Source organism: Urocitellus parryii, chromosome 4 (assembly GCF_045843805.1).
Source record: "Urocitellus parryii isolate mUroPar1 chromosome 4, mUroPar1.hap1, whole genome shotgun sequence".
In the NCBI taxonomy this organism is placed as follows: Eukaryota; Metazoa; Chordata; class Mammalia; order Rodentia; family Sciuridae; genus Urocitellus; species Urocitellus parryii.
Window position 1 is genome coordinate 13,315,236 of NC_135534.1, and position 13,242 is coordinate 13,328,477.

Here is a 13,242-nt window from a genome sequence, read left to right on the forward strand (position 1 = left end):
CTAGCCCCAATTCTCTGTATCACTGTACTGCCTAGAAGTCACCTTCAGACACCATGGAGGGTCTATACAGTGGGTAAACATAGATAAGCAATGGAAATTGGTTATATCAGGAAAAGTCAGCATAAGTAGTTAGGAGTGACTGGGTCAGGAGCAGAGTATTTTACAAAGATAAGCGTATATAAAAGAAGGTAGAATAACACTCCACTTGCAAACACTGGTATCTGTGGACAGGGAAACGTGGGCAGGACAGGAGAGTGAAATGGCTTGGCTTGCCCTCTACCTCCTAAACCTTCTCTGGGCTATGGCTGGGACTAGTACCCAGACCCGAAGCTTGTGCTGTGAGTATGCTGTTTATTCTGAGATAGCCAGGGAAGCAGTTACCCTGAGAAGAGGCAAAGACCTCAGATAAAAAGTCTGCTGATGAGAAAGTGATTGGAATAGCAATCACTGTAAGAGTTCCAAAGTGGGTGAGTCAGGGTGCAAGTGTGTGCTGTTCATCATTCCTGACTCAAAGAACTTGTGAGCCAAGTTGATGCATTTTTTATTAAGATGAGCTGAAGTACTATTGCAGGAATGATGCTTGCTGGTACAAGACAGACACTTAGTGGCCATTGAGACCTGGTACCACTACCAGGGAGGTAGTGGGAGGTTTTGGTAATGACTGAGGAACATACTGCCCCAAATCTTTAATATTCTTCATGGAAGAGTGGGGTGAACATAGATGCAAGGCAAACAGTAATTTTAAGAAGTTACCAGAAGTCATGTGAAATGTCCATGAGCCATATCACTTAAACATAGTAAATGAAAAATAACTTTTACAACCCCAGATGTGATTTTTAAGAAAATGTAAGGACTAAATTACATTTTAAAAATCAATGTTTTCTGCATTTCTCTTCAATTATTTAAGTTGCCAAAGCCAATCAAATCTTCTATTAAAAAAATGGGAATCATGTTTCTGAGGAGAGGGAATAAGGGAAAGAGGTTTGATAAGTAGTTTTTCTCTTCTCAGCTGTCCCCTCAGAACAACAGCCTTGGGTTGATGGCCTACAAGCACTCATGGAGAACTCAGTGATCTCATCAGCCTACCCAAACCCCAGCATCCTGATTGCCATGAATCTGGCTGGGACCTACAACCTGGAGGCCCAGAAGCTCCTGACCTATGAGCTCATGGCCAGTGACACTGCAGGTGAGACATCTGAGCCCCTTGCCCACCCTCACAATCACACACACCACTAGCCACTCTCAGATACCAACTTTATGTCACCCCATCACCACCTGAATGCTGCCTTTGACTGTACCTTGATCACTTTTCCTTACACACTGATAAATACCTGGAAAGAAATGTGTGTGAAGTGAGAACATTAATGGAGGAAGATGGTGAACCAGAAAGAGCTCCCAACTAGACGTACAGAGAGCAGGCTTCCAGTTCTGAATATGCCACTTACCAACTGTGACCTTGAGTTTGAGTTTCTTTTCTTTTCTTTTCTTTTTTTTTGGGGGGTGGGGGGCACTGGGGATTAAACCCAGAAGTGCTCTACCACTGAGCTACATCCCCTGCCCTTTTTTAAGACAGGGTCTAAGTTTCCCAGGTTGACCTCAAACTTACAATCCTCCTGCCTCAACCTCCTGAGTCACTGGTACTTTAGGCATGAGCCATCACATGCCAGCTACTCTGTGACCTTGAACAAATCACTGAATGTGACTCAATCTCACCTCACGCTCTAATAACAATAATGCCACAACTAATAGCAATGACAATGACAATACAATGTCTCTTCTGCCTACCTCACAGGAGTCACCTTAAGGCCCAAGTTCAATAACAAATTTTAAATTATTCTGCAGTTGCATATTTTCATAGAGAAACTTGTGTGAGTGTTCTTGCTGCTTTTTTAACTAGATACCAGGGATTATTGGCAGAGTCATGGATCACACAAAAGATACTAGATTCAATACTCCCTTAAGTATTTTTCCATATATATTTCTTCAGAAATATCAAAAAATTATGTGAGTACATAAGTTTAAAAAATCAAAATAACCTGGATATGCTCAGCCCTACCCTGGTGATCCCTCCTCTGAGGATGCCTTATGTCACTGCTCTGTTTGCTCCTCTGCAGACCTAACCACTGGGCAGCTCGCCCTCACCATTATGGCCCTCACCTCCTCCTGCCGAGACCCTGGGAGTAAAGTGTCAGTTCTGCAAAAGCAAATGGAGAAGTGGGCACCTTCAAGTAAGACCTCATGGGAAGGGAGGGGATAAAGAGCACAGAGTCTCTTTCCTGAAAATTTTAAACCCAGAAAGGAAGAGTAGAGGTGGGAGAGTTACACTGTCACCTTCTCTGATAATTCCACCAGTGACAGATTCACTCCTCAGTCAAAAAAAAAAAAAAAAAAAAAAAACTAGAAAGTCAACAGACTGTTCACACTCATTGGAAACAGCATCATCCCATCATCCCTTTTATTCTGTTCAATTGCCAGATGATATTCTGAAAAACACTGAAGTTACCCTTTGCCAATACTCTTTCTTTAGGGAGAAGTGTTCTAGCAATTTCTATTTTAAAAAATTAGTTTTTCCTTCTTCATAAATGTCTCAAGCATGAGGAATGTTAGTCTAACAAAGACTCTTTATTCCCTCTTGAGGCCCTAATGACCAAGTGACAGCTTTCTATGGGCCCAGTCTGGCGATCTTGGCACTGTGCCAGAAGAACTCAGAATCAACCTTGCCAATAGCAGTCCGCTTTGCCAAGACCCTGCTGTCCAATACCTCTCCCTTCAACGTGGGTAAGTGGCCACCATCAGACATTGCCCTAAGCTGAGAACATCACAGGCACGATGTGCTTAGTAGTGGAGCTGGACAAGGAAGTAAGGAGTTTGAAAAACCTGAGAACCATGCAAGCTTGTGCAAATGGGAGACATTTAGCAAAGTTTGTTGGATATGTGAATTAGGGAATAAATGAAGGAAGGGGAGATAGTAACATGTAGAAACAAGGATAATATTTGAAATGTCCAGCAGCTACAGAACCTCCACTGGGAACAATAAACATGTCACCCAAGTGTAAGGGTTACTTCCAAAGTGATGCATTGCTTCAGCCCTGCCCTGCACCATCTTTAATTGCTGCTAATCTTCCACACTCAATTTTCCTAATGCTTCTCCTTATTACATCCAAATATCCTCTTTCTATTAAACAGCAACTGTCTAACCCATAATGTTCCCGGCTTCAAGAAACACTGGGACCATCTTATTCCTTTATTCTGAAAGCTTTCAGCTGCTAGTGCATGGAAGCTTTCTCCTTGCACATCCTTCTTTGGTCCATTCCTCAGAGTGTAATGATCTCTTCTCTGTAGGGGTCACCATCATGGCCCTCCGCCACTCTCTCATCAGTAGCATTATCTCAGGCTTTGCCCTTTATCTATGCCTCATCAGAAACCTGTCGCATATCAATTTCTATCAACAAGCAGGTAAATGTACTCTGGGCCTTTCTCTGGATCAAGAACAGACGCATCTCCCTTTTCATCCTCGAACATTTCTGGGACATCTCAGCCAATCCAGAAACTCTGGACTTCTTTGCATTGGGTTTTAATAACACTATCATCCGGAATGAAGTTACATGACTTTCAGGTGGAGATTAGGGTAGGAGGAAAAGATCAGTAAAATAAAAAAATGTTATCTGGCAAGTTTTCCATTTGTTCTGGTCTTGTCACATCACAGCTTCCTCATTCAGTCCACACAGGTTTATCACACACTAATAATGGCAAATCCCTGTGCCGAGTGCTCTGGGGGATGCAAAGTTCCCTTCATTCAAGTGTTCACAGAGTGTAACAGCCACAAAACACAGCAGAGGGTGCTGAAATCGCAGAACAGGCAAAACAACAAATGCTAAATGAGTTCAGAAAAGAGGCTGCAACTGACAGAGAAGACTTCACTGAAATGTGGTGATGGTCAGATTTTCAAAAATGGTGGATTTTTGAAAGATAAAAATGGACAAAAATCATGGGATTGAACATACCACCAGTCTACATTAATGGAAAGTATGGGCTGTAAAGGTGCAGAGATCTAGGTTCAAGTTCTGCCCCTGCTGCTTACTGGTTGTGTGGCCTTGGGCAGTTATTTAACTTATCAGACCCCCCATTTCCTCATCTCTTAAGGAAGTTAAGTACAGTTTCCTATTCCAAAGATTATCCTGAGGACTAAATTAAATCATGTAACTAGAACTCCATGAGCACATGTAAATGTTAGCTGTTCAAAATGCAGTGGTGGCAATGATGGTGGTAGGTCTGTCCCCTCTGTGATTCACAGACACGGGAGCAGTGGCAACCTTGGCTCTGACCTGCATGTACAACAAGATCCCTGTAGGTTCTGATGAAAGCTATAGAGCCCTGTTTGGTCAGGTACTAAAGAATATTGTGGAGAACATCAGCAATCAGATCAAAGACAATGGCATCATCGGAGACATCTACAGTACTGGCCTTGCCATGCAGGTAAATACGTCTTGAATGCCCTTGATTGAGTCCAAGTCAATAAGCCCAGATTGTAGGATCAAGAGATCAGATGTCTGCTGACATCTCTGGAAAAGCCCAACTTTGAAGTAGATTTCTAATGGCACCTGTGCCTCAGTTTCTCCACTGGTTAAATGCAGGTAAGTGTTAATTCTCTCTTATCTCATAAAGTATGAAAACAAATCTATATGAATTTATTTTCCTTCCTTGGGAAAAAATGAAATAAATAAATTCAAGAAATGAATTGGTTTATTATTAATAATGACAAGTTTACCAGTCATAGTAATAATGATTGAAAGTTTGATGTGTACATAATAATATTAAAGCAGATCCTCAAAAAAAATTGAATTTTCTGATTCAATCTTGCCAGCCAAATGCTCTTTTTAGCCCTTTGTCTTGATCCAAAAAAGGTCAATTTTCATTTTAAATGGTTAATGAAAATAATCTAAAATTGACTCAAAAAATTCCCTCATAAATGGTAGGACCAGTCTGTTACCAAGCCCACACTCAGTCCTACACTCCCTAGTATATATTTCCAAACTTAGGTTTGGTAAGATGTTGCTTGATAGCTCCGACAACACTTCTCCCTACCCTAGTTGATTAAGGCAGCATCCTCTGTGGAATGCTGATGCACCCAGGATATTAAAAAGCCACCTGGGTCAAATCCTCTGATCTATACTGAGAAATTTATGCTCTGAAGTCTCAAAATATCTTATGGGATTAAGAGAAAAGCTGCACATGAACTCTCCACATCAGGAAAGGGAGAATGCTGGAGTTAGGATGCCAGCACTAAACCTAATCTAACTCTGGACTGCTACTAAAAGGAAACAGTCTCCTGAGAAAATAAATGCTGATATTGGTATTCTCCAGACATTAAAAATTAGTAAAGGGCATAAACAACCTAAGTATCAGTTAATGCTAAACATAAGAATAAAAAAATTCCCATTCCAATGTACCATGTTTAGTATTGACAAATAAGAATCAAGTCAGTTTTCATGTCATGGTTAATAAGAGTCTGTCACAGTACAAAGCACTGGATATTTTCCATGGTTGAGTCAATCATACAAGAGAATCCCCAGTACTCAGGTCTAGAAAACTCCATGAAAGAAAACAGGTAGTCTGGAAGAAATGAGCATACGAATTGGTGGGGGTAGAGGGAAGAAAGTCATGACTCAGCTAAAATAATCTTGCTTCAACCTAATGCCTGATAGAGAAGTGTTTATTTTGTAAATTTGCCTTATGAATTCTGTTTCGGATCTTATCATCTGTTAGTTATACTCTGATAAGCTGTACCTGGGAACTAAAGCTTTTCCTGTGGAAAGGCGGGACCTCCTCCAAACCCAAACACCACAGACCATGTGGGTTTCTCAGTTAAGACACTGCCCACCTGGAGTTTACTCAGGCAGTGACCCTATCTGAAGTCAGCAGGTATCTAATATATAACCTCCATCTAATCTAAAATGTTCTGGTATTGAGATCAAAGGGTTCTGCAGGTATAACAACTTGGGTTTGAATCCCAGATCTGCCCACTATCTTGAACAAATACTGAATTTCTTGGAATTTCATTTTCTCTACAATAGCGAAATTGCAACTAAGTTAAAAGAAATGTGATGTACAAAAAAAAAAAATCACAGATGCAATTTCACGCTTGCTCACTGTTCATGGTCTCTCCCAGAAGAACAGCAGTGCTATTAATATTAAATCTTTTTAGCCTTTGTTCTCCCTCTTCCAAGATGATGGTTCCCCTCACATGGCTCAAGCTACCCTCTCCCTTCCCAATGGCACTCTCAAGGCATTTCCTCTGTTCTAACATTTCTCTCTAAATGCTATCACTTTAAGCTTCCTCAGATAGGAACTTACACTGACAAGGGATCTCATAAACCTCTTCATGATAGTTATTAATGACATCTAATAGCTTAACAATATAGAGTTTTGGCATTGGTAACTCTTAGCAGAATTTGGGGGGGATATTGTTACTGATACTATCTGATACTTCTTAAACCAAACTGTTTTGTAAAGTCACCTGCAGCAAGATCTATGGTTCATGCTTGCCAAAGATAACAGTATGGTCATACATGTCACAACTGTCAAAGTGTCCATACCTCTCTCTCTAGCTGAGAGAACCATTTCTGACTCATCTCTACCTTCTTCCATTCTCCATAACCAGCTCCAGGCAAACCAGTCATCAGCAATCCTAGCCCTTTAACATGCTCTGGTGGCCCTAGCCAGCACAACTGTAAAGGAAGGAATGTGGTAATGATAGTTTGTACATCACATTACAAAATCCTTTTAAATATTAGCCCATAGAATTTCAAATGTCAATTTGAAATTGTCAAGCAGGAATTGTGCTTTTATTTAACCCATTAGATAAAAAACTCAACAATGTTAAGTGAATTGGTTGGTATATTAGTCAAGACTCATTTTTCAGTAAACTGAACTACAAATCATTTTGCTAAAAAAAAATGGGAATATCATATACACTTGGAATTCCAAGGCTACATTAGGTGGTCTCAGGAATAATCTGAATAAAGGGTTCAAACTATGATATCATGGGCCACCTTTCTTTTCTCATCTCAGCCTGGTTTCCCTCATTCTCTCCTGCTACGTGGCTTCTTCAAAGTATTTCAGGAAGATGATGACTCAATGTGCACTCGCACAGTCCCAGCTGAAAAACCCCAACAGGAAAAAGAAGTGTTTCTCTCCCCAACTACCTATATGTCAGAGAAAGATTAAATAGTTCATGTATCCACAGTCACTGTCCCCAAGGCATTGGTGCATTGAGATCAGCCCAACCCAGGCCACGAACCCACCCACAGCCTTCATGGTGGAGCCTCTTATTGGCAGTGCTGACAGTTATGAGCTATAGGGAAAGTCCACCTGAGGGTGCACATGACAACACAAAACAAGGGAAGTCGGCTACATGTGTACGGCCAGGTTTTTCTAAATCACAGCTCCCAATGGAGTTGGCTTTGCCCACTCTCACCCTCACTCTACACCCAAAGTCTGCTCATAAATATGGCAGCCCTACTGGTGTTCCTTGAATCTGACCATCTCACCAGTCTTTATTTTGTGACTAATATGTGACAGATACTGCGCTAAGTGGTAGAAGTGCAGCATTGAGGAAGAAAAATATAGTTCCCAGAGCTGTGTATTCCTTACAAGTCATGTAAGTAAACCTATACCTAATCTTTCTCTCTCTCTCTCTCTCTCTTTCGTTCTCCCTCTCTCCCCATGTTCCTCTCTTCCTCCCCTCTCTCCCTCTTGTCCCAGGCCCTCTCAGTGACACCTGAGCAACCTAACAAGAAGTGGGACTGTGAGAAGACTATGAATATAATACTGGATGAGATTAAGCAGGGGAAATTCCAAAACCCCATGTCCATTGCCCAAATCCTTCCTTCTCTGAAAGGCAAGACATACCTAGATGTACCCCAAGTGACCTGTGGTCCTGGTAAGAACTCTTAATATCTACCTCTACTTATGTCATAAGTCAGCACCTTATGCCAAGATGAAATGTAGGTCAAAGTTAAGTGGCATGTAGGCTTTGTATGTCTTCCTCCCACATCTGTCTTAAAATCCCCAAGAGCATATGTTAGCATACAGCCATACCATTCAACCCTCAGAATTCAGCCCCATGTCTACTTCATTCAGCATACATTTATTGAAAACAACTATGGACAAAGCATTTTGTGGGATACTAGAGAAGGGAGGCCTATAGTCTGAACAACCAAATAGCTTCACATTCATTTGACAAATGTACCGCCAAACATTATGCATATCTTATCATATCTGCTTTTTACAAAGTATGAGACAAATACACAAAAACTATAATATTTGGAATAATGAAACAAGTATTAAATAGAAATTAAATCCATTCACAATGCAAAAGCAAAAAAAGATGACCAATTATTGATTTTATTTGGGAGGCCTAAGATAAAAGAGGTGACATTTTAGTCATCTAATTATGAAAGCTTGATCTCACAGAACACCAAAGGGATGGTGTGGAAAAATAGCATGCTACTTTTTAATTTGAAATATCTTTATTTTATCCAATCATAAATACAACACAGAAATAGGTAAAATTCAAATATTGCAGAAATGTGTGTTTAGAAAGTAGGGATCTTTCATTAAAATTGTGTACTCCAGAGATAGTATTGGTATGGATTTCTAGCTCTTCTTTCTAATCAAATACCAACATAAAGTATTATTCTCTTAAATTAACTTCCTAAGACAAGAAGAGATTATAAACTTCTTATCCATTTCAACAAAGAATCTACAGAGACCAAAGTTAAGCAAACTGTTCCCAACCATACTGAATATTTATACTCACCTAAGTCCTTGGGCTGTTTCCCAATGATTTCCCAACTTTAACAAGTTGGCCATAGAGTCTTTGCCAGGATTCTACATTAGTTGTCCAAGTACCTTGTTAAATGGTCTGAAACTTATTACTTGCTTGAAATGTTTCTGGGATAAGTTGTCAGTAACAGACTTCACACCAACCACAGAAACCCCATAAACTTTGACGTATTTTATATATTCACTCTTCACAGATCATGAGGCGCAACCAACTCTACCCAATTACCCTTTCCCTGTCCCAACCTCAGCATCTAATATCACTGTCATATATACCATAAACAACCAGCTGAGAGGGGTAGAGCTGCTCTTCAATGTGACCATCCCAGTTAGTGTGAGAAGTGGATCAGTGTTACTGGTTGTCCTAGAAGAAGCACAGCGCAAAAATTCCATGTTCAAGTGAGTGCTGCGAGTGTTGCTTGCCATTCTCCTAGTCCTGCCTTCAAATATTTTCTCTTTCTCTCCCTTCCGTATCCTTACTTGTATTCCTTCTGCTAATTTAACATGCTTTTATAATAGCCCCTTGAGGAGCTCATGAAAATTTAAATCATACATGTCAATATAAGTCAAATGAGTCAATGTTAAGTCATACAAGTCAAGGAGAGTCCACTGTGGATTAGAAGACTCAGACTCCATGGCTTTGTTGGGCCCCAACAACTAGGTACTATTTAGGAAGATGTGGAATCTGTGCTATAACAAAGCATTTGAGATAGGAGTGCACAATCTGGGGTTAGTGAGTAGACTGGTGTTCATACAGGAGAAAATAGAGGGCTAAATTAAGTGACATCTGAAAGGGTAGGTTGGATGACAATGTAAAAAGTCTGAAGTCCCAGGCTAAGGAGATCAACTTTCATATTGTAGATATTGTAGATAAGCATTACAAGTTTTTGTGTAAGGAGACCCATGTTGTAAAATGGTCCTTGGACTGTGAGAAGAGGAGGCAAGCACAAAACCTATGATAGCTACAGTAATGAAGTGTGAAGTGACATTTACCTCACCTAGGGTAAATGAACCACACCAAGGAAGACTGTGCAGTGACAGGGAGTGGAAGGCAAGAGAATGCCCCAAAACTATTGATGGGAGTGTCAAAAATAATATCTTTCAGAAAAAATCAGACTGGTTTAAAAAATATGTGTTCCAACTTGAAACACTGGAGACATTTAGAGGAAGTCCTTGGAAAAGACACCAAGATAGGCAAAAGAGATGGGAAAATAATCTTATAGAGATGACAAAGTTAAGGAACTATGCAGTGGGTGGCAGACGCGTGCCCCCCAAAAAACATGAGGCAGCTCTAATATTTCCCATTTTACAGATGACACCCTAGACCCAAGGAAACTAAGGAACATTCCTAAGATCACATAATGCGTAACTGGCAGCGTGGAGAGCTAAGCTCAGATGTGACTGACTCTGAAGCTCATGTTCTTTCCACTCTCCTGTCAGGGAAGAGCAGAATACAGGAATAAATCATGGATGAAAAAGCTAAACTTTGGGGAATGCTTATAGTTTGCAAAGAGAAAACAATAAAGAAAAATAGGTAAGTCTGTTTAGAATGAGCCAAGGGAAAGTGCCCACTCATGGAAAGAAAAAAGGAGATTAATTTTCAAACCTTCTGAATATACTGTTCTTCTCTAAGCTTAGCTTTAATGTTGCCTGACTTTTCTTTTTCTGATTGTAAATATAATAAATACACATAATAAATTTTAGGAGGGAAAAAGCATAAAGAAAACAAATCTACAGTCCCTTCACAATATAACCACTGTTAATACTTTTTATAATTTTGTTTTTTCTATGCATATTATAAACAGTTGTAATCATCCTATAAGTGGAACAGATATTTCTATAAAATATGAATCCCATATTTTCATTTAGCATTATTGCTTATTTTCCCATTTTGCTGAAAATTATTGAAAAATATTATTTTCATAACTTTCAAATATCCAATCTCAGATATTCATTCCATTATTTATGTAATTTTTTACCCATTTCGGGCATTTACACTTTTTAAATTTGATTTTAAAAATCCATTCATTTTAATTTCATTTGATTTCAGGCAAAGTACTTTCATATTCATTAGTCATTTGAATCTTTTTCTTTTAAGCAGGATTTTATCTGATCTTTAAAAGAACTTAGAATTTCTCTGTCCCCTCATCTTACCTCCACTTATTGCCTGACCTAAAGTGAGGTATTAATTATGTATTATTTTATTCTTAGATTTGAAACCACAATGACATCTTGGGGCCTTGTTGTCTCTTCCATCAACAATATTGCTGAAAATGTTAATCACAAAACATACTGGCAATTCCTCAGCGACAAAACACCTTTGAATGAAGGTGAGAGAAGAAAAGGGATGAGCATATCTTCTGTAGTTGGGAGGCTACGGCCATTATTTTATTTCATTCGTTCATTCATTTAATCAATAAATGTGAGACTATATATGTATTTATAATAATTTATACAGTAATTACATAAATATAGATGTGATATGTAGATCCATAAAAGTATATATACATACACACACACATACATACATATATAGCCCTTCGATAGATACATCAACTCTTTAAGTATTAGTGGCCCTCTTTTTACAGTGGGAGCAACAATCTTAGTGACATTAAAAGGACTTGTGCAAGGCAGGCATCTAGCATGTGAGAAAGAAGACAATCAAACCCAGGTTTCCAAACTCACACTCCAGCAAAACCTTAACATTAGTTAGTCTTTGCCCAAATACTAATATACCCTCCAACTTAAAGAGCACTGGTGTATGGTTTTGTCTAAAGATGATGTTACCTGGTTAAGCTAATGTTCGCTGTCAACATGCAGAGCGATGGAAAGCCAAAGTCACAGCAGTGCTAAGGCTGTGGCTTGATAAGAAGGCTTTGTTATCCAATATCACAATGGGAAAGCTGTTGTTCTTAGCATCTGTCATATAATTAACAAAATCTGGCCAGTCAGAATTTGTAGAACTGTAGCATAGCACATAACAAAGATCCTGGAGCTGCACAGGCCTTGGCAAGAATCCCCTTCTTTTATTTAAGACATGCATTAGGCAAGTGATGAATCTTCTCTGGACCAGTCTCCACAGTTATAAAATGGAAATGGCTATAACAATTTCTTAAGTTACTGTGCAGATTACGGATAATGTATTTAAGTACTGGGCCTTTTGCATGGCATGTATTCAAAAGTGGTAATTATTATTATCAATTCTCCTACCTCTTTTATCTCAGAAAATTGCCCTGAGAACTAATATTAGACTAATTTTTGTGTCTACCAATTACTTTCTTTTTCTGAGAGAAGGATGGCAAAGGGAAAGGTCTCTGAGATTCAAAAAAAATGGGCCTGAACTTGTCACTGTTTCTGTTTCTTGAACTACCTGGAAGATAATGATGCACCTGGAAGATAATGGATGCTGTCATTTTTTATCTTCCCTGTCCTAAAAGACAAAATTCTCAACCCACTGCCCATCCCTATTTCTTACAAAACCTTCCCCCCAAAAAAGTGAAATACTTCTTGAATGCCCTAATTTTGGCTGAAATAAGCCATTTTAATAATAACTACCATTTGTTGTATAATTATTATGTGTTGGGTCCTGTATGAGGCACCCAGCAGTCACTATTTCTAATCCTGAAGATAACTCTTCAAAGAAAATATTATTAACAAAATTTTCTTTGTTGGGGGGAAAAGAGGCTGGCACATCTTAAAACATGCTCTACAAAATACCAACCTGGAAACTAGAAACAAGAACTCCCCAAATTCCAATTCCATGTTTCTTCCAGACTAACAAAGTGCCCATTTCTCACTAGGGTTATTTTATTCCTCAAATAAATTTAATGGGCTGATCATTTGGGAAGTAGGGGTGATCACTTGCACCATGATGACCCCATTTTATTCTTTTCTTTCCAGGAGTTGCTGACTATATTCCCTTCAACAACGAGCACATCACAGCCAATTTCACTCAGTATTAAGAAGGAGGTAAGCTTAGTTTCTACTGAACATCTCCAAAGGCTAGGTGAATTTTTTCCACTTTGTTTCAGAAGAAAAAAAATGGATACCTACAATGCTATTCTTATTTCTGGTGAAAACACTAAAGAACACTCTGTGGAATAAATGATGCAAAGTTCTCCAGAGTCTGAACATTCCTGACTCATGAAAACAAAATTTCCCATTTCCCAATAAAATGACCACCAGCCCTCACTTAAACCTGAAGAGACAGGAAGGGTCCAGCTGACTTTTCTTGGAGATCATTCTGATTTTCTTCATTAACTAAACAATGCACTCCCTATTCTACAAATGATATGTTTTTATTTTATTTTTCTTTATTTTTTATTGGTTCTTTTTAGTTATAAATGGCAGCAGAATCCATTTTGACATAACTATAAAATCATGGAATATATCTTGTTC

General features: G+C 39.0%; 1 protein-coding gene across 1 annotated transcript; it reads left to right on the plus strand.

The window, feature by feature from the left end:
- The first annotated feature begins 259 nt into the window (after window positions 1-259).
- On the plus strand, window positions 260-12,806 carry Cblif (cobalamin binding intrinsic factor). The gene is made up of 9 exons (XM_026411653.1): window positions 260-338; window positions 1,010-1,186; window positions 2,115-2,228; window positions 2,638-2,778; window positions 4,295-4,476; window positions 7,765-7,942; window positions 9,042-9,243; window positions 11,056-11,174; window positions 12,745-12,806. Exons 1-9 carry the CDS (start codon window positions 260-262, stop codon window positions 12,804-12,806), a joined length of 1,254 nt encoding a protein of 417 aa, XP_026267438.1.
- Window positions 12,807-13,242: the final 436 nt, after the last annotated feature.

What these genes read in the sequence shown, in the direction of transcription:
- Cblif (XM_026411653.1), top strand. Translation starts at nt 260, where the DNA reads ATGGCTTGGCTTGCCCTCTACCTCCTAAACCTTCTCTGGGCTATGGCT. An exon ending in CCAGACCCGAAGCTTGTGCT is followed by an intron (nt 339 to 1,009) that starts GTGAGTATGCTG and finishes TTCTCTTCTCAG; the next exon opens with CTGTCCCCTCAGAACAACAG. An exon ending in CAAAACACCTTTGAATGAAG is followed by an intron (nt 11,175 to 12,744) that starts GTGAGAGAAGAA and finishes TTTTCTTTCCAG; the next exon opens with GAGTTGCTGACTATATTCCC.